Genomic DNA, 21330 nt, shown 5'->3' with positions numbered 1-21330 from the left:
AAACCAAAAAAAAAGTTTCTGTCCAGGGCAATGAACATGCTCCTCTCCTACCTCCTCAAATCACATCCTTGCTGGCAAATTATAAACTTCAGGTGGAAGCACACCTCATCATTGATACCCCTGAGGCTCTTCATTTCACTGAGATGAACTCGAAATTCATTGAAACTTCAAGAAGAGAGCAAGACAAACTTTGTGTTTAGAACACTTTGTTGTCAGAGTGCAGATCATGTATCTACAACAAGGACTGACAAAAAAAATTACAATTTGGAAAGTTCCATTTGGCAAGAATTCTGTTTATACAATCAACATACTAACACCACTGTGATTAGAGTATAATGAAACATCAGTAATTAACCAGTGCTGGATAAAGCCAAGTCAGTTCAAATGGAACATTTCAGCAAGTTTGAAAGCTGTCTATTTGATTTATAACATGCAAGTTATCATCCCCAACCGACCTCAAATAACCACAACCATGAAAATATTTTGTCAATCTATGGAATTTTATTGGAACAAGTTGATACAAAACCAGTACGGTACATCGAATGAACCCAAACAAGCAGAAACAAACAGACTCGAGCATTGTCAAATAAGGCACATATAAAAAAATCTACACATGGAATCCAGTGAAACAGACAGTTTATATATATATATATATATTTAGAGGTAGAAATAATTACAAAAATACTGACAAATCTTAAGCTGTATCAGATTGGTTAAAACAATTACTGTTTAGGTCCCCATTTTGAAAAGTGATCTGTAAAATAATGTTTATTCAGCATCTCTTGTTGGCCCATTTGGGCCATTTATGTTTTTAAGCATCCTAAGAATGCTATCAGTGTTAAAAATTTTCAATACCATGAGGAATACAATAAAGAAACTATAAAAAGTTATAAATGTTCATAAAACTCCTGGTCATCAGAAAGGTAAGAATCCTTGGGGTACATCATCACCTTTCCTTGAATTTCACAACATATTTACATTTCAGAGACCCAACGAAGCTTTTAATAGTGTGGCTATATCTGCTGGAATGGTTCCTTCTTCTCCTGAGGAATAAAAACAAATATGAGTAGAGTTTAAAATATTTCACATAAACAGACAAAGGTCTACATTCCACAAGACTGTAAAAAAAAAAAAAAAAAAAAAAGGAAATCCTCTGCTTAAAGGACTTTTTCACTGATTTCTGGGTCAGACTTACAGGGCACTTACTGTCAAATCGAATAATAATCAGCACAAATACATCTTTCTAATTTAACATAAAAAAAACAACAAAAGGCTTGTCTGCATCAAGAACCTTCTTTTTTCAGAATAATATTTTGCAGTAGCCCTAATTTACTTAAGGGGACATCATTATGTGCAAGACACCTACCTGCATCTGCTGCAGTCATATCCTGTTCTAACTTCAATTTCTGCTGGCTGATTTTGAGCATGGATTCTTCAATAGTCCCCTTACTGATTAGCTTTATGACTTTTACTTCTCTGAAAACCACAAAATAGGATAAATCCGTTTTTATATTTTCTTTGGATCAGTGCAAAAGGGAAGGATGCTATGCCTTTGCTGGCAGTGGTTTAAAGCAAGGATGAGGAAACGAATGAAAGGGCAATACAAAGAGCTCCTAGTTTTTCTGTCTGGAACAACTGTGCCCTGTACTGCCAGAAAACGAGTTTTATCCTGCACTCTCAGCCACTGCAAAGTCTGGACAGTCACAAAAATCTCTATTCATACAAACAAGTCAAATTCCCCCTAATTCCATATTACAGCTGAAATACCTGTTATTAAACACATTCTGTGGTTTCACTCTTTATGATAGGGTGGCACTTAAAAGCTTAGAAGTCTCTTGAAGAGAACAGTTTGGCCAAACAGTCCCAAAGACTTCAGATCTGCCTTGAAACAGTTCCCAGTACCAGAAATTTGACAATTTTACAGAATTTGAGTTGTAGAGAACTAGAAAAAGGAGGAGAGTGTAAATAAGATTTGGTCTGGCAGTTACATGTGCTAAGACAATTACAATTCCTCGCTGACATAAAACACAGAGCTAGTTTACACAAGTCTCTGCTTGAAATGGAATTTTTAGTCATAAAATTTTGTCCTTTTAGCCTCCTTTGAGAGTTTGCCTCCAAGAAAACCCAAGTATAACTAAAAGGAGTCGTACCTTGTCTGACCTACTCTATGGCATCGGTCTTCCGCTTGCTTATCATTGTACGGGTTGCAATCAATGTCATGAAGAATAACAACATTTGCTGAGGTCAGATTAATTCCCAAGCCACCAGCTTTGGTTGACAGAAGGAATACAAATATTTCCATATCTGTATTGAAATTATCTATTAGATGTATCCTGCAGAACACAAGACACCGTGCATCAGACCTTGGAAAAAACACCGCACTGGCTCCAGAATTGAATACAGAAGTTTGGATGATGAAAGGACAGTGGCACTGTACAGCAGGTCAAAAGTACAGATGTTATACAGAAGGAAAAAGGGTACCAACAGTCCTCAGCAGTGACCAGAGAAACATACTGAGTGACAGATCAGTAGCAAGGAATGAAAAAAGGCTTAGAAAAAGATTTTTGACGTTCACAGAACACAAAGAGCAAGTTGGAGGATGGGAAGACAAGTATATGAAACAAATGGGGAGGCAAGGGATGAGTTTTGCTTCATGACTGTCTTCTGTAGTAACTGCAAGGACAGTAACAGACATCAGCTGTAAGGGGGAAGTAACACCATAGCAAGAATCAAATTTTTTTGAAAAGAAGAAAAAATCATCTAAAATATTTTTTTTTTTTTTAGAATTCCTGCAACAACAAACATGCACAGCTCAAATACAAGAAAAGCATTGCAACATTTTCAGCTGTAAGGACAGACTAAATGGTTTGTCCTAGAGAAACAAAGGGGTTTATCTGGCTATTGTAACAGAAATATACTATACTTCCAAGGAATAGCTACAGGTAAGCTTGTGTTATGGCATACTGTCACACAAACACACCATGAACTGCTGAAGATACAAGTTTTCCATTTCAATGGGTAAGATTGTAACCTGACAACCTAAAACTCATCTTTCAGCCTCACCCCTGCTAAAGTGAACTGAAATACAACATTAAAGCCCTTCCACAGTCAATGCCCAGTGACCACATATTTCTATACATTGGAAAAGAAAATTAAGGGGCTTAGGTTACCTCCCTTTCTCCAAAACACATTCACTTTTTCATCTTTGCAAAAAGAGTCACATACCGATCAGGTATCTGTGTTTTTCCATCCAACCTGATATATCTATGTTGTCTGTGTTTTAGGAAAACTTCCAAGATATCCAGCATCATCGTAAACTGGCTAAACAACACAACTCGGTCACCCTGGAAATGACAACACAAAACAAAAGTTTTAGAACGTGTCAGCTATGAACTACAGAAATTCTTTATTAGTGCAAATAAGCGATTTTACTTTCACTGAAACCCTATTTTCCAAACCGAAAGACTAAGCTGAAATTCATCAAGTCAGGATGGACTTTCATGAAGATATCATATCCAGTATTTCTGCCACATTAACCCACTGTTTGTCAATGCAGTGATATTTTAGTTACTTTGTACTTAGGTGATTCAAGCAAATCACATATCAAATGCATAAATGACAGATCCACTCCATCCATAAACATCAAACTATTTTAATTAAAAACTTAAATTTAAATGATATTTTATATAATTTAGAGCAGTAACACGCTTTTGTCTGAAATAGTCAAATATACAGCACACACTTGTGTAAACTCAGGATCTTCTCAAGCATTATGGTACATGCTTATTTGTAAAACAACCTTGTTTGAATCTCAGGGCAGGACTCTAAGCAGGGACCTCTTCTTATCTTTACACTGGCTTAACACATACGTGATTATTCTAAAATAACAAAATCTTATTCAATTGCTAAAAGAAGGTGAAGTTCACGGGGTGTGAAAATTACTCAAGATCCCATCTATTGATAAAGTAGTTAACTTGGATGAATATTCTGAAATTTGCAAAAAGTGGGAAAGCTTTTTTCAGTTGTCTCTAAAGTGACATGCATACTCAGAACTACACATTAAAAGCTGTAAGTATTGTTTTGCACATGCAATAAATCCTATTGTAATACACCACAGCAAAGCATAAGGGTTGTGTATACAGGCATTAATTTAACTAGCTATTTAGAGCAGCTCTTTAGATGGAGAGGAAAAGAAGTTTCAGCCATCTGTAATACCTTTTCTTTAAGGTCAGAGAGAATGCGTTCCAGTGCTCTAAACTTCCCAGAATCCAAGATCTGATCCATGTCTAACTTGAAGTCACTGATGTGGGAATATTGCTTACAAAGCAAATGCAGCTCAAAATCTGTCATTACTGTCATATCTTCGAAGATAAGGTCAGGGTTAGCATCACAATGTGTGGGTTCCTGTTAGCAAAAAGGAAGGGATATAATGCAATACACAATCTCACCAGAGAAGGAAAAAACCACACACAATAACATCCAGAATTTCTGAAAGAGCAAAGTAGCACACCAAGATGTGGACAAATGCCAGAGGCATGGCTCATGCAAGCAACATAAGATGAACTCTGCAACCCCAGGTTTACAGTAGAGGATCATTACTTCACTGTTTAGCTTTTACAAGCATTTCTACTACCAAAAGCTAAGTAGTATATGCTCAACCTCCACAGCAATTACCTAGTTCCCATCAAGCCCGATGGGCTTTACCCCTTTATCAGATCTCTTCCCCTCAAGACACACTCCCTAAAAGGGAGGTCCAATCCTTGGACAGATGGTAGAAGACATGGGAAGCCCAGCCCAAGATGTAGGCTGGGGTAGAGGGGTGTCATGCCCGGAAGAAAGAGGAAAACAAAAGCCACATCTGGAGTGTACGATGGTATGAGTAGGAATAAAAAGGGACAAAAATCCTTCATAAACCAATGGGTCACTTCTTACCTTCCCTCAGCCGTGTCTGGTTTCACTTCAAAACAAAGCTGAAGAATATTCAAAGCCAGCTGCAACTTTCTTAGAGACCCTGCTGCACATTCAGATTTTTTTTTTCATACTTTAGATAGAAGTAAAAATTTTTCCCAAACTCCTCAGGCATTAACTCCAGCCAAATTACAAAAAAAACCAAAAAAACCTCAACACTTCAGTACTTACGCCTTCCTTACTTTAGTTGTGTACAGCCTAGCTTTCTTGCTACTCAGAACATTATTAAACTCAAGTGTCCACCCAGCATTTTTTTTTCCTAAGCACTTTGGCTTTAAATTTTGGGGTGGAAGGAAGAGGTGTTAAGGGGGAGCTAATGAAAAGGAGATGACTGCAGACACACAACTGTTCTCTGCATTCCAATATCTGAGACAAAAATCAGTGCTAAACACAAACAGAGCTTGATTAGAGCGCTGATAGATGCAGAGAAATAGAAAGTAGCAACATTTAATTAAGTTTTTGCAAAGACAGAAGACTGACAATAAAACAAAAACCAAAAAACAAATCAAAGCCCAAAACAAAACAACTTTTATTTAAGTTGCATTAGAAATTCTGAGAAATTAAGGACTGCATCTGAATCTCATCCCCTTACCTTGAGCATAAGCATGGACATGGTCCTGAGCTTGTCAGTAGTATAATACTGACGATGCAAAAGAGGGTGATTAGCCATTTTTCTAAGTTGCATCATTGCATTTCCCATATCAGAGTTTTTCTCTGTAAACAAAGAAATAAGGTATATTTAGTAATAATACATAGATGCCTGATACATCTTTATCTGTCAGGAGAACTTTATTTGTAAGAACTGAATTTGAAATTTCACCTATTACCCAAACTTCAGACAAACTCATAGAAGGATATAGTTAGTTTAAGAGAATCAGACATTTCTACAAAGCAAAGACTTTGCAGTCATGCTCAACAAATGCTTCAGCATGAAAAAAAATCCACCAAAAGGAAACAAGACCCTTACATACCATTACTTTTAATAGTTTTCTTGAGTCTGTTTAAGAGATCAAAATAGAGTTGTTCCTGTTTCTCAGACATGGCACATAATTCAATGAGATCTTTCTTGGGAGGTAGTTGTTTAAGGACCTGACAAAACAAAATCATACCAGATAAAACCTGTACTGCTGTGGACAGTCAGTAATTCTGTAATTCAGTAATTCTGTATTATCTTACAAACCTGCTTTTAAGCTACTCTACTTATTCTCCCCATCCCAACTCCTTTCATTGGTTGCAACTTCACTAACTCGGTCAGCAACTTGACATATTCAAATCTTGATTTGGATTATACGTCAGCCCCCACACCAAGCAACATGGTCTGCACACTCCAGAACTGCATGAAATAATATTACATGCAATAATGGAATCTACTTCCCTGCTAATCAGAGTTACCTTCTTCAGGGCACTGACCACTGAAGTCTACAAGCACAGATTAACATTTTTTCAGATCAGTAAATTTTCCCTTTCTTTTATAAATGCAATTCTAAAAAGAAGAATTTAAATAGATTTTGGATTTTTGAATAAAAGAAACCTTTTGATGATGGCAAAATAACAGAAACCACACATTTCTAGTCATACATAAATACATGCACATTCACTCCTTAATCCCTGCAGTTAAAATGCCATTACTATAAAGTCACAAATGTTTTTGTGGTCAATGGGGAGGACTTTTCACTTCTTATCACTTAGTGCACTGAAACACTATTTGGTGATCTTTCCTAACTAAAATTCTCAACAGTAAATAGTCAGCAAATAACAAATATCAAAATACAAAGCTGCACTAGGTCACATTTTTACTTGCAAAAATGTGAAAAATGAAAGATAGCCCAAGTTTCTTGTTCTTGCTGATAAACAGCTAAAACTAGCACTACCAAAAATTTCCTTATACTAAGCTGTTGGTCTCAAAGATTATCAGGCTTTTTGATAATACGAAACCATTATTTTAAAGATAAAATGTTACCTCATCTTTTACTCTTCTCAAGATGAATGGTTTTATTATCTGCTTTGCATGTGCAATTCTCTCCTTTTCATATACGCTTTGTTCTTCAGCACTCTTCTAAGGAAAATATTGCAAGAATTCAATTACAGTGTGAAGTTTTCAGCTGTGATGCCACCACCTTAACTGTTCTAACTTGATGAAAAACCCAGCCAGAAGAGACATATTTAACATGACCATTAGTATTCTGAGATATCCTGTTATGACATATTTTACTTTAAATGGTTTATTTCATTGTTTCATTTTCTAGATTTTCATAATCCCATTACCTGTTTCCCTAAGACACCGATAAAACAGAAGTTATGCAGCAACCACAGTCTTCTAGTAAAAAAAGAGTTATTTTCAAGAAGAGAATACATGATACTTACTGTTTTTGAAGAGAACATTCTTCGAATTTCACTCGTGCTACTGCTGAACATATGTGGCATGACAAAATTCAAGAGGGACATCAATTCCAACAGATTATTTTGAACTGGAGTCCCCGTTAGCAGCAAGCGATTCTTGGCCTGTTTGTCCAAAGTGGAAAGAACAACGAGAAACATTAGTCAAACAGGCTAAAAACTATTATTGGCAGAAACACAACAGCTATGGAGAAGTGAGAAAATGAGCTTGGTTTAAATTATAACTATTTAAAGTTACATATTTGGATCTCACAGAATAATTTCCTTGTCAAGTCAACAAAACTGTTTACAGATCTGTGGGGAACTGTGCACATAACACTTTAACACAATTCAAAAAAAGCCTTCCTGGATTTATTTGGGTTTTTCTCGATTGTTCTGTTTAGGTTTTGTTTCGGTCAATGTTGTTGTAGGGTTTTTTGTTGGTTTTGTTTCCCCCCCCCCTTAATGACTGTGCTTATTGTTGCTCCCACATTAAGTTCTCTGTTATACAGTACTTATGCACAAGTTTTGAATTGCAAGAAAAAACATAGTTTTAGTGCTTAAAGATCAGCTTCTTAAAAAGGCTATTGATGAAAACATCTTGAAAAATAAGTTGCAATAAGTGATTATCAAGTTGGACATATTGGACAAATACTACAGTTCTAGAGCATAATAGTCAGAGAGCTGTACTCAAATTTTCTTTTTCAAAACACTGCTGACTCAGGCCACAAGCTACAAGAAAAAAGTGTTTTTATGCTAGCTTTTCTTGCACAGTCCTATCAGAGCAGGTCCTTAAATACAAGGTGTCAGCACAAATAATGAGATTAGCATTTTTAAAGTCTTTACTACTATGGACTAAAACTGGGAAATTGCTTAATACTGAAACTCAACCACTACCATCATTGTACTGATGCTGCAGGAAATTTATGGTCTTTCTTTGGGAGTTTATCTCCTTGAAAGAGACCACAATGAAGGGTCCAGTCCTCAGACCACACCAATGCTTAAATTCACTTGCACATGGTTTGTCTAACATTATGTGTACATGTACTTTACAGTTAATATTCCATTTCCCTTCTGCTCATCACTACAGAACAGAAAAATCAGGAGTTGTCCCCCCTAACCCAACAACAACTAAACCTCTTACATTAATTGTCATAAGATGCTGGTAGCGTACAGAGCTCATGTTCTTGAGCATATGACCTTCATCAAAAATGGCATAGTTAAGCTTCAACTTGCGGAACAGTCCTCGATCTTCTGAGCTACTAATTGCAGAGTTGTATCTGTCAGAGAAAAATATCACTTGCACTTAGCCTGTTTTTTTAAAATTGTTATCACAATCAAATCAAATTCTCTAAAATTGTTAAGAGTTATGGAGAGAATACATGAGGGGCAGTGAAACTGCCTGGCAGTAACCAACCCTAAGGTAAGGCTGTTTACTCCTGGTAAGTAATTACAGTGTACTTGATGAGCCAATGCTCTCTGTAACACTTTCCAAAAACCTGTGCAAATCTATTAAAATGTAAAATGTATCTGTCAGCATGTATAGAGAGTATTTAAAGCATCTATGACATAGTATCTTACACAATAATAAAACTCTAGTTAACCACTACCTAAAAACCAACTCCCAAAATTGTCTATTTTGCTGTACCACTAGAGGTCATCAGGACCTTACTAAAGTTCACTTTTTTGTAGTTTTATAACAGCACTTACGTAGTTACGATTACATTGAAATCAACGACTTTATTAATAATGTCCACCCTGAGATGCTTCCTGTCTTCTAGAGATCCTACAAAAGGACAAAACAGAAGTACAATTACATAAATTTATATACATATAAAAATTAAAGACAGTACATGGAAATCATTCATCATTAAATGTGTGTATTTAAACAACTGTCTTAAAACAATGCTTCCATGAGCAATTAATCTTTTCTTTGGCTGACCACACAAGTAACTGTATCACTGGATTCACTTCTAAATTGGATTCCTCACCATAGTAAAAAAGGACGTTCAGTTCAGGACACCACAGATGAACTTCTCTTATCCAGTTATCTGCAAGACATCAGTAAAACAAAAAACAAGTCATTTATACCTTATCATGTCTTACATAACTTCACACTTCAGAATTAAAACAAACATCTGAGTTTAAAGCAAATCCCTTTAAATTCTCCTGAAGGTTAAGAAACATTTTGTCTCAATACTGGAAAACTGGAAATATATAAGAAACTGAACGACCCACAACTGGGCTTTTAGTAACTCTTGCTTAACGAGCTTGCACTTTAAACTTCTACAGAAACAGACCCTGCATGGTCTGTAACCACCACATAAAAATAATACAATGCTTAACTTTGCAGCTTGGTTTGTTCCCTAGACAGCTGATGCTTCAGAAAGCAAATCACTTTATTTGTCAGTACTTGCCTCCAGAAGTGTGTCATCAGGAGAGACAGTGCCTCTGGGAGCAGGCAAGGGAGCCCAACAACCCAACCCAGCTCCAGGTGTGCAGCCAGCAGTGGCCACGGGCAACATTGCTGTGCCCAAGGGGAAGCTGTTTGACAGCCAACACTAGCCACCTCTGACCCCAAACCACAGCAGAAGGGGGTCTCAGGTAAATGCCATTTGGATATGGGCTGGACCCAGATCAGGACTGAAGAGACACCTCCAGAAAAGTGTCAAGAAAGCTGCCAGGAGACCACTCTTCCCAGGGGTCCCAGAAGACTTAGGTCAACCTGCCACTACAATTCATAAACCTCTAAGACTGATTTCACAAAAGCACCTTTGCTCACATATTTATGTACACCTTGGGTTTTAAGCAATATGCACTCTTAGGAGCTATGAAAAAAAAGGTGGGTTCTAGTGGACTTTGAAAGCACACTAAAAATGGCAATTTTGAACTGCAGTTGAACAAGCAGAAGCTTTTCTGATGCGTTAAGAGAAATTTTTGAAGCTCAGTATATTTAAGTATTTTATATTAAAACCAGCATTTACTTTCTAAATTCAACTTGTTACTTTCTCCTTTCTATAATCATTCAACAAAACCAAACTTAACTCCATCAATAACCAGTTTCTGCTCAGCCTCATCAGATTTGCTGACATATTTTATTCCACCATATTCTTTCTACTTTCAACTGAGGCCATAAAACAATCAGAACACACACCTAAAAGACAGTCAGCCTCATCATTTTAGGATTTTGATCTGCTTTGACAGATGCTGTGCAGCAAAGAGGAAAAAAGACACTGAATGTTTCAAATGTCATGAAACCTAACCCTAAGCACAGCCTGAAGAGTTGGAATTTCAGCCAATATTTGGTAAGTAAAATGATTACTTTGCTACACAAGTTCATATTCTAACAAGCAGCTTTATTTTTTGCAAAGCATACAGATCACTAAAAATAAATTCCATGCTAGGTCTAATTAATTCAGAACAAGCATGTCTTCAATATGGTTTGCATTCCAATTCAAGTTACTTAAGGAGTTTTCTTTCATTAAATTATCTTTGCTGCAGTCTGTCCATGATTGCTTTTTTTTTTTTAAACAAAGAAATATTTTTGAAGCTTGCAACTTACCTAATGTTGAAGCTGGCACAACTATCAAATGGGGACCTCTATTGCCCTCTTGGTAGAGATAAGCTAGAAATGCAATAGCTTGAATTGTTTTTCCCAAGCCCTAAGAGAAAATAAATCCATTTAAACAAAATTTACAATCTGTAGAACATAATAGTGTTTTGTACACATAAGACAATTATAGTGTAGCAAAGATGCAGTAAAGATTAGAAATCTGATTAGAAAATTTGTTCTGCTTAACCACACTTTTACAAAAGACAATTCCTCCTTATGTAGAACCTCAGTCAAACTCCATTTTCATTTCAGCTTAATATTTGAGCATCAAAGATTCATCTTTTCCATTTATGAAGTTTTTCATTTTAGTGCAAATTCACCCCTCAAATCATCTTCAAAAATTTACCTTCCTGAAACAATACAAAAAAAACAATGACTAGGAAAGTAAATGTTTATTTCCATGTGCATAAGCTGTACAAAGGTTATTCCAGCTATATCTGAAACGGAATTTAATATGGCAAATCAGATTTCTTTAAGATAAGCCTACATTTCCACCAATACTCGCTTTCATGTTTTCTGTATCAGGCCTGTAAAAATTTATCTTATTTATCACAAAATAGGCACATTCTTACAAACACGAAACATACAGAAGTTGAGAAACACTGACTGATAGTGCAGCAAACCAATCCATTCATTCATGGTTCATCACAAGATGAAAGCAGCCAGGACTGAAAGCAACGGACAACACACTTAGCAGCGACATCACTAAGCTTTTTCTGTTGTACAGCTACTGGTGGTGTCAGCCTTCAACAGAACCTCAAACCCATGAGATGGTGAAATGCTGCTTCTGGAGAAGCGGAACAGAATTTAGTTTTTCCTGTATTGTTAACTACCTCTTTTGAAACTGGTGGAGAAATGTAGAAGATAAGGGCTCACTGCACTAAATGTTGGACAAGTAGAGTGAGTCGTATTTATGGGCAAGAAGCTATTAAAAGCATGGTTTGAGAACAACCTCTTGTGGTAGAAACTGTTTCCACTGTACTAGAAGACACCACCTGACTTGTAATTATGAGTGTCCATGAATCTTAGGCTACCTTTGACTTTCAAAATGAAAGTAAAAGCTCAGTCGCTTCTAAGCTTTTGGAGACACTGTTTGCAATTTAAGTTATATAATATGCTTGAGGCTTCTAGGGAAAGAAAGCATTTAACTAAGTACATTTTTGCAAACTTTAAATGATTCTTAAATAATCAGTTTCACACTTACCATTTCATCAGCCAATATGCCATTCAATCTGTGTTTATACAGCAGTGCTAACCAGTTCAAACCAATCTTCTGATACGGCTTCAGTTTCAAACTGTTAAAAAAAAAAGTCAAGCTTGTTACCACCTTTTATTTGTTTCTCCATGAAACACATCTTTACACTTATAGTAATCACAGAATGTCAAGTGTAGTAACATTGCCTATATTTTAATAGTCTAGATCTCCTCATGTAGTGAAAAACAAAAACTTTACTTAATCAGTCACCTGAATACAAAGAGCATTTCCAAACTGAGTTTATCAGAATTTTCACAGATCTTAAATGATCAAAATGAGTAACACAATAAATACTTTTTCTCTAAAATCAGTGATACACAACCAGTTAAAAGCAGTTACAGAATTGTTAATTTTAAAAATACACAATAAATTAAGTGGCATTTAGCAGTTGCATCCATAAGTTTCTCTGTTATACCATTACTAGCTGTGTCAGCACCAAAGAAAAACCCAAACACACACAAACCCACAAAACACACTCAACAGTAAGTCACCTAGTTCAGCATTTTTTGCCAAAAAAATATCACTAACAAGCTCCCTCCAGACAGTTCCTTCCTCTCAGGTTTTATTTTCATGTAGCTGAGAATTCTTTTGCTATTTTCCACTAACAGTCTAATTCAAGTTGCTACTTTGGCCACTTTTTTCCCCACTTCACCCCTATGCTTCCTAATCCTTAGGATAATCCCTCCTACCATATCCATTTCCATTCCTCCTAATTCTCTCTTTATTCCTATCCATTTGGAGATTCTTACCAATTTACCTCTCTGAAATAAATCCTTCCCCCAACACATCCCTAGTGCCACTCCCACTGGATACAAAGTCCAGGTTATTTTGTACATCTCAACTTCCTGACCAAGGTCTTTTGTCCAGCTGATAAACCTTCCAAGTTTGCTCAGATTAATTTCAATTTGGCATCTTTGAAATCTAAGATCCCCCATAACAAAAGTAGGTTTGTTTGGGTTTTTGTTTGAAATAAGTCGACAACTCATGATCCCATTGCTCAAGGTTGATTTTTACATCCATTAAAAACTGGAGGAAGTAAAACAAGGTCTTCAAGTACACCTTACTGTCCAACACCCAGTATAAAAAAAGGGAAAGATACCTCTGATTCAGAATGGAGGGCTGCTCTATGTTCCATCCACATCCTCCATCTCCAGTAATCCTGGTTACTTGTTTTGTCAGTTTATTTGAAATGTCTTCACATTTATTCATGAGCTTCAGAACCACGTCCCTCTCCTTCAGCAATATCTTGCAGTTCCACACTATATCTTCTGACAAACCAGCAGTCTTAGTCATTTTTGTAAACTGCAAAATAATAATAAAAAAATTCTATGAACACTGATAATAGCAGCAAAAGTGCTACAGTGAAAATCCATGGCTGCTGCAGGCAGTAAGTAATTCAAGTAGGAGACAGCAACAGAATCCTGATCTCTCAAAACTTCAAATACTCCTTACACACTTGACCCACTGCAAACTGTAGATCCACACTGAAGGTCATCATTAGAGCTCCTTGCACTGTAAAACCTGAAATCCTAAAAGATTCAAATTCTCTGAAGAGTTTCTAATGAAAAACACAGGAGCATCAGACTCAAAATCTTCGGGGAGGGGGGCAACATACAGCACAAAGCACGCTTTGAAGGCCAAGGCCCAGGAAAAGAACAAAACCCCAGAAGGAAGAAAAAATGCACTGAATATCATTAGATATCCTTTTAAGCACACTCTATTACATACTAAAGATTTAAGATGTAAGCATAATGTAGGCACCAAGGCAGACCAATGAACCTATAAAGTAAGTTATTAAATTTTGTTAGGAGTCTGTCTGGGGCTCAGTATTATTCAGGTCCAGTTCTAACTCTATCATGAATGGCACATTCAAACTGGACTTAGGCATACTGGGAAAAAAAAAAAAGTGTTAAGAAGTTTCCTTAAACTATGCTGAGTTTTCTGCAGTCACCAGGTACTGACAGTACACAGAAGTCTTTCTTCCACCACTTGCTTCCCCCAGTCCACACTAGTTACTTTTTATTTTCTTCCTCTAAACTTCAAATCTTCACTACAATATGGATATTCTCCATGTCAGAGCCAAGAAGCCTGAAGTTGTGTCAAAACAGGCCCTTCATGCCCATGGATTTCCCCTGAATCCCATATAGTGCTATTTGCAGAAAGTGTAAAACCTACTAATAAATATATTTCTGCAGTAACTGGGATCATATTTGTAATTACAGTATTTTCATGCATATCTATGCATATATCACTATAGAGAACAGAAATATTCTTTTATTAATGGATTTAAAGAATTCTTATATTAAAAGATAAGTAATTTCCAAATAGATTTTTTTCAAATTTTAAATCACGGATCTGTTAAAATTTAGCACAAAACTTCATATGCATATATCCTCCAAGAATTCCTTCCATAAAAAAAGGGGTTGCGTGATCCATCTATTATGTAACTCATTGATATTGCCACACTGAAGAGTAAAAGACAGGTTTTTTAAGGTGAACTGTATAATGAGACAAAAAGAAAACAAAAAGAAAACAAAAAGGAGAAATGGAGCGAGGCAATTACAGTTTGGGGTTGGGGTGAGGGGTGTTTTGTGGTTTTTTCCATTTTAAACAAATCCCAGAAAGTTTAGCTACACTCACAGGATAAGGAGAGCACATTGCAAACACCCGCAAAGAAGTTTTCTAAACAGACACCTCTATTTAGCAACAAAAAGAGAACATGGTTTTTAATAGGCGACTACAAAATTTCAAGATTTGTTTTGATGCCTAAAGCTCTGGTTGGCATGAATAGAAATCCTATAATCCATAAATAAAGGTGTGGAAAATTAAGCCATCTGCTACTAACAGAAATTGTATTGTTTCATGTCAGCACATTAACATTCAGCTCCAAGTTGCAACAAGAAAAACTTTAGCCACTGGTTTGCATGTGAAACACAGGGTGTTACCCTGTTGTACAGAACACAAAGCAGATCCACGGGTGGCCTTTGGTTTACTAGAGGTTATGACAGCTTCCCAAGTTCATTTTTTTTCAAATGAGGTCCAAAAATGTGAGACCATCACAGCCAAGTGAACCCGTGAGCTCTCACAGCACACTCTGAACTGCCACACCAGCACACTCTGCTTGGGCCTTTACACCACTTGCAGGTGATGCAGGATTTCACTTTACTGCTTAAGGATGAAAGTCAGCCTCAGCCTCAATCAACTAACTCCAGTCCCACTTTAAGCAGTTTCCCGTTTCTAACCTGATGCATTTGCTGCTCCCCCTTTCAGTTTGCTTTGGTGCAAGGTCCTTCTGGATTTCCGGCCAATTTGGTTTTTGTAGCAGTTTGTACACGTGCAGTCAAACAAAATGAGATAATAAAAAACCTGAATCTACCCTCCCCTGTATCTCCTCACTGCTCATACATTGCTGCAGTGTACGGAATGTGATGGACAAGTATGTCCATTTTTGTCTGCTCAGTTCTCCCATTCCCCTAATAGTGATATGCTATGTCAGAATTTCCATGTAACACATTGCATCAGTACATACAGTTTAACTTGTGTGTACTACAGACATTGTTTAAATCACAAAATCTTTACAACCTAAACAGCTTATTTTGTGATGGAATAATACTGTGAATGAGGGAAATGAGGATATAGCAAATCTCACACAGATGCATATATTTTTAAACTAAAAGGAAATTAAAGTAGTTAACAGTTACACGCCTTAAAAATAAGAAACTAAATAGCACTAAACCCTCTCTAGTTCATTCCCTGCATTTACCAGAGGCAGCATGAAACTGCATTGGGCACCCTCAGCAGGCCAAGGAACAGACCACCACCCCAGACATCGAAAGCTCAGCTGAGCTCCTTCGTGAGCCAGGCTTGGCTCTCCCTTTGTTTCTTGGCACACACTGAACACAGGCAGGTATTGCCCTTACACGGCTATGTTTACAGCCTCTCTGCTGAGGAAACAGTGCTGAGTGCTGTGTTTTTCAACACTGGTACATTCCACAGCCTGGAAAAGAGAGCACTGTTAAATATAAGTTTTTTAGAGGAGTGAGGATGGGGAGGAAGGGCGATAGGTGTCCAGAAGTGCTTCCACCAAGGAAAGAAATCATGCTATCTGCTGGCCCACAATGTGCGCCAGTGGGGTATCACCTGGACCTCAAAGCAAATGGGAGAGAAAGGTGTGAAGCCAACAGAGGAGACTGAGGGGGGACCTCACAACTGTCTACAACTTCCTCACGAGGGGAAGCCGAGGGGCAGGCACTGATCTCTTCTCCCTGGTGATCAGTGACAGGACACAAGGGAATGGCCTGAAGTTGTGTCAGGGGAGGTTTAGGATGGATATCAGAAAAAGGTTTTTCAGCCAGAAGGTGGTTGGGTGCTGGAACAGGCTCCCCAGGGAAGTGGTCACAGCACCAAGCCTGACAGAGTTCAGAAAGTGTCTGGACGATGCTCTCAGGCACATGGTGTGATACTTGGGGCTGTCCTATACAGGGCCAAGAGCTGGAATTTGATGATCCTTGTAGGTCCCTTCCAACTCAGGATATTCTACAACTCTATGAAAAGACCCACCAGGAAGGGAGGTATTTCCTAACAGGTGGGTTTACTCCCTCATGTCCATCCTGCGTAGCTGTTACAGAGCTGTAGAGCTGTATATAGACTATGAAGCCAGTACAGAGCAGGCCTGCACTGAGAGAGAAAAACATCGCTGAACACTGGCCCCTTGCATAAAAACTACGTAACATATGACATCACACCAAGACATAAGGAGCTGAACTTTCCTATCCACTCTGTCCTTAGCCTGTTCTGAACCTTTCTTCACCTTGTCCTTCACAGTCATTGACATTCTCAGTGCTCGTCCCCCCCTCTTCCTCCTGGCTCTCACAGCCACGCTTTCTGCTGACCACCCTTTAGTTTGTCTACCCCTGCATCCCCATCTGCTCTCCTTGTGTTCTAATCCCCTATTCCCGCAGCAGAGCTGCTCCTCAGGAGCTCCCATTTGACCATCACATCTCTTTCCTCCTCTGTCTCAGCTCCATGCCTGGGTGTTGCAGAAGCACCTGGAGCCACCCTTCCAAACCTTCTGTCTCAGAAAGCAATGTGCAATTTTAGGCTGTGAATATGATGAGTACGGAGAAAGGCAATCTCAGAACACAAATTTTTTTTCTCTGTATTTTAAGAGTTACTAGATCAAGTTAAACATCTGTCTAAAATATCAGCTCCAAAGAAGAAGTATTTTGAAGCTCTCTAATTAGATTCACAGGCTTGAAAATAATTTAAATCCATTAAAAAAAATTAGACCAACTTAAAAAGGTTGTCTAGAATAAAAAAGACATTCTAACTCATGTTTTCATGGAATAAAACATTTAATTTATAAATAAGTAGGCTTTAGTTTTAATCTCAGGCTGAGAGCCTTCATATCTTCCTTAATTCTAATAATGAACAAGTGGTAATAACTTCTAGTGCTTTACCCTGTGTTACACAAGACACCATTAGAGTAAAGCAGACCATAAAAGTAAAGCCAATTTCTTTAATGCTATAACTGAACCAGCTCTCTCCATTACTCTAACCACTCATTAATTGCTAGGAAAAATGTTGGGTTACTGAGCTACTGGATCTTTATAAACAATTAAATCCACACGGATACGAAACATCTGCTAAAATCTGCTGCAAACCACTTCTACTTTTTTTTGGCAAGTATTCACAATACTACATAAACATGTGGTTGCTGACAGCAGCAATCTTTATGACAGACAAATTTTGAACGCAAACAGGCCCATGCAGCTTTTTTTACTGTTAAATATTTTACACAGAGAAAAGGAGAACAGCCCTGTAGCAAATATTTCTGCAAAGAATTAAGTTCAGGCAAAATCCAACAAGTTTAGAAAGGAATAGCTGTATGACAGATGTTCTGTGAGAAGCCAAAGGCTTGGGGCAAAACGGATTTCTTTTGCAGCATACCTGTAGCCTGTATTTTTTTTTAAGTATCCTCCTCCTGTCTCCCCCTTCCCCTTGCAACACAACATACAAAGATCATTTTGTTTTCCTTAAAAATCTGTTTAGTATCTCTTGCTATTTTGTGGTAAAATATTTCACACACTGAATAATAAACGTTATTGTTTTACACATATGGAATATTTTCACACATACATCAGTGGGGGAGGTTTTAAAACAAATACTGACGAAAAAAACCACACCAATTACTCTGTAAGAGGGCCTGTGCACAGTTACTGCTTTAAAATCCAAACCACTAATAAATTAAATAAAGACAATCTGCCTTAACAGACTTCAAGTTTCTTACCAGAATATTGCTCTTATCACATTTGATGTTTTGCAGTTCACTGGAACTGTATGAAATGTGAAGGCAACAAACAAACTATGGGAAACATTTGAAAGTAACATCCCAGTGACAGTAGATAAGGTACTTACCAACAGGTATTGCTTTCCCTTCTGTGGTGGATTGTGGCTTAGCCTTCTGATGCTTTATCTTTTTATTAATAAAAACAGAGCAGCTCACTCCACTAAAAATGGCTGCACTGCTTAGCCAGCAAAACCATGCTAGAGACTAAGCTGCAGTAGGTAAAAAAAAAAAGAAAAAAAAAAGAAAAAGAGAGCGACCGTCCTTGCATGAAACTGAAAATATCCATGCTGGCTCCTTCAATCATGGAGCTACCCTGGAAGCTGCTGCTGCTATACAAGTGTCTGCAGTAAAGGTCCTGCCACGTTCTTCCCTCCTGCATCGGTTTTCAGCTACAAGAGCTCAGAACAGGCTAGCAAACACCTCCTTCCCAAGTGAAAGCTCTAATTTCTTCTTCTGCAGTGAAATCAACCAACTTTCTATGCTACAGAGTGAGTGACAGTAATGTCAGCCAATCAGCTTGAGTTTTCCAGAAAAATCACCCCTTAATTCATTCAAAATCAGGTCATATGACACTATTTGAAATGCTATTGGCTTAGGAGGAACATAGCATTTTAGCCTAATCAGGATAAGGCCACCCATCTAAGCCTCCCTAGGCTGAAGCCACCTTGATTCTAGGCAGGCTGGGGATAGGGAAAGAAGAATGCAGACCTACCAGAGCCTCCCAGCTGTTAAAGGGCCGGAGCGCGATTATCTTCTGAGCCTTTTTCTGAGAACACTGGGGGATCAGAGTCAGTTCACCCGGGGAAGCATCCTGCAGGAAGCTGAGGATTTTCGCTTTGTAGCCATCCTCCATCACTTCGTCGCCATCGCCGTAGTCCTCGTCGAGGGAGCTACCGCCGTCTTCGGAAGCCGACTCATCCTCCGAGTCTTGTGTTTCTCTTTTAGTATTCCAAATGCTCCTTTTGCTTTTGTCCTTTTTCTGAAAGCCATTCTGCTCTTTCTCAGGTTTCTGCTTTGTCTTCTCTTTACTCTCATCACTTGTGCTCTTGGTGGAGGCTTCGGTCAAGTCAGAAGTTTTTCTTCTGAGAGAAAATCCCATTTCTGTGCACGCAATATGGAAGGCAACAAGTCAATGCATACTGGTTAAGGGAGAATGAAAACCCACACTGTTCTTCCAATATAAAACCTATAAGACACAATTCTAGTATTTCATACACAAGAACTCAATAGCAGGTGTTTCTGAGAGAAAAGAAAAGCAAGTCTGTATAAAAAATGCAAGTCTGTATAAAACATGTCAGTAGATCCAACCGTGAGTATAAGATAAGCAATACTCATCTGTATAATGCTCAAATAGCAGAAGGCTTTAAGTAACTATCTTAAAATACAGATGATCGATGCTATGTAATATTTGTGAGCTTCAGAAGTAAGAGCAAACAGTTCAGAACTCTGATATATCACAAGGATGAGATACCGGTCACACTGCACCCAACTGTGGAGACATTAATTCTGTTGATTCGACAAAACAAGCCTTCTTTCATGATGAAAATGATATATTTTTTCAATTTTAATGCATTGTAGTACAGTATTAGAGGTGGGACAATGAAAACATACACTTGTTAAGGAAACTCAAAGAATTATATATTTCTGCACAAAGTAACCCTACTGTCTTAAAATAAGACAGAAGTTATTTAACTGAACATGAGTAAGTAATTTTCAGAAGTGATTTGTGTGCGTTTTTCTTCCCTCATGGGAAGAGAACAGTTGAATTTTCTCGTCTGCCCAATCCCAGCTTGCTGCTGATTGATTCCAACCCTGATGTCTACCTTTTCAGAAGCAGCAGTAAGGAGACAACTTCATGCACACTGACAGCTCTCTCCACTTCCAATTAAGAACACTGCCCTACCCCAACTACACTTAAATAGCTGATACAGCAAAACATATACAGCTGTTTTACACACTGAAAAGTACTCATTAAATAGTATTTGAGTTATAACTTGCAGATTTACTTGGAATGACTGTTTTTGCTCCCTGCCACATCTAAAGCATTGGTATTTACAAATGAGTTGTATAATTTAAGGCCTATTTCTAGTATTTTTCTCTCCAAGAATATATTTTAAAAGGACAAAATGGCATATGTCACTTGCCACCTATGCAGTTATTTGCAGTTACTGATCCAGAAATCAGAAATTTACAAATTACTCCAGTTAAAAAACAAACTTATTTTTAAACAAGCAGGAAGGGGGCAGGTGTCAGCTTTGACACATTTCAAAATACGTTTTAAGACATACCCATAGGTAACTACAACTTTTTATGAATATCTGTATTAGCAGGACAAAGACATTTATCTCTACTTACAGAGCAAAAGATCAAAATACAGAAAAATAGAGTTTCCATCTCTTATCCTGCCCATAATACTAATTTCAAGTATAAGTGCAAGTTTCCAGGCATGGTGCTGTCAGAACTGTCATTGCTGAACATCGGAAAATATTTGCATCACAAGACTGTTTGGTTTTGTCTTGGAATAAAATGGATTATAAATCTGTCTTTACCCTCATCATCTGCAAATATTGTCAGGGCCTCCAGTGCTTCATCATACACCCAGTTATGTTCCTGAAGTGCTTCTCTCAGTTCCTAGTAAAAAAATAAGACATTTTGTATTGTGGTAAGATAAGCATAAGCTAAATTTCTGTGCCTAACAACATTAGGCAAAGAAAACTCCTGTAAGTCAGATGATTCAAAATAAAGGAAATACAAAACAGAAAACCCCTC

At 37.6% G+C, this 21330-nt stretch overlaps 1 protein-coding gene across 1 annotated transcript in view; it reads right to left on the bottom strand.

The window, feature by feature from the left end:
• Window positions 1–479: 479 nt before the first annotated feature.
• SMARCAD1 (SWI/SNF-related, matrix-associated actin-dependent regulator of chromatin, subfamily a, containing DEAD/H box 1) overlaps window positions 480–21330 on the bottom strand; it is a 42539-nt gene continuing 21688 nt past the window's right edge. The window contains exons 8-24 of the mRNA XM_027731743.2: window positions 21111–21192; window positions 19274–19662; window positions 13312–13514; window positions 12162–12252; window positions 10907–11006; window positions 9336–9395; window positions 9055–9130; window positions 8489–8624; window positions 7333–7470; window positions 6929–7024; window positions 5940–6057; window positions 5561–5682; window positions 4216–4404; window positions 3226–3344; window positions 2151–2333; window positions 1367–1476; window positions 480–1043 (exon numbers count right to left, since the gene is read on the bottom strand). Of these exons, the coding sequence (XP_027587544.1) occupies window positions 982–1043; window positions 1367–1476; window positions 2151–2333; window positions 3226–3344; window positions 4216–4404; window positions 5561–5682; window positions 5940–6057; window positions 6929–7024; window positions 7333–7470; window positions 8489–8624; window positions 9055–9130; window positions 9336–9395; window positions 10907–11006; window positions 12162–12252; window positions 13312–13514; window positions 19274–19662; window positions 21111–21192 (2274 nt within the window). The 3' untranslated portion in view covers window positions 480–981. The remainder of the gene's footprint in view (window positions 1044–1366; window positions 1477–2150; window positions 2334–3225; window positions 3345–4215; window positions 4405–5560; window positions 5683–5939; window positions 6058–6928; window positions 7025–7332; window positions 7471–8488; window positions 8625–9054; window positions 9131–9335; window positions 9396–10906; window positions 11007–12161; window positions 12253–13311; window positions 13515–19273; window positions 19663–21110; window positions 21193–21330) is intronic.

This window comes from Pipra filicauda, unplaced genomic scaffold (genome assembly GCF_003945595.2).
Source record: "Pipra filicauda isolate LSUMZ 115617 unplaced genomic scaffold, ASM394559v2 scaffold111_size4109106_pilon, whole genome shotgun sequence".
In the NCBI taxonomy this organism is placed as follows: domain Eukaryota; kingdom Metazoa; phylum Chordata; class Aves; order Passeriformes; family Pipridae; genus Pipra; species Pipra filicauda.
This window is presented reverse-complemented; position numbering and strand designations above follow the sequence as displayed.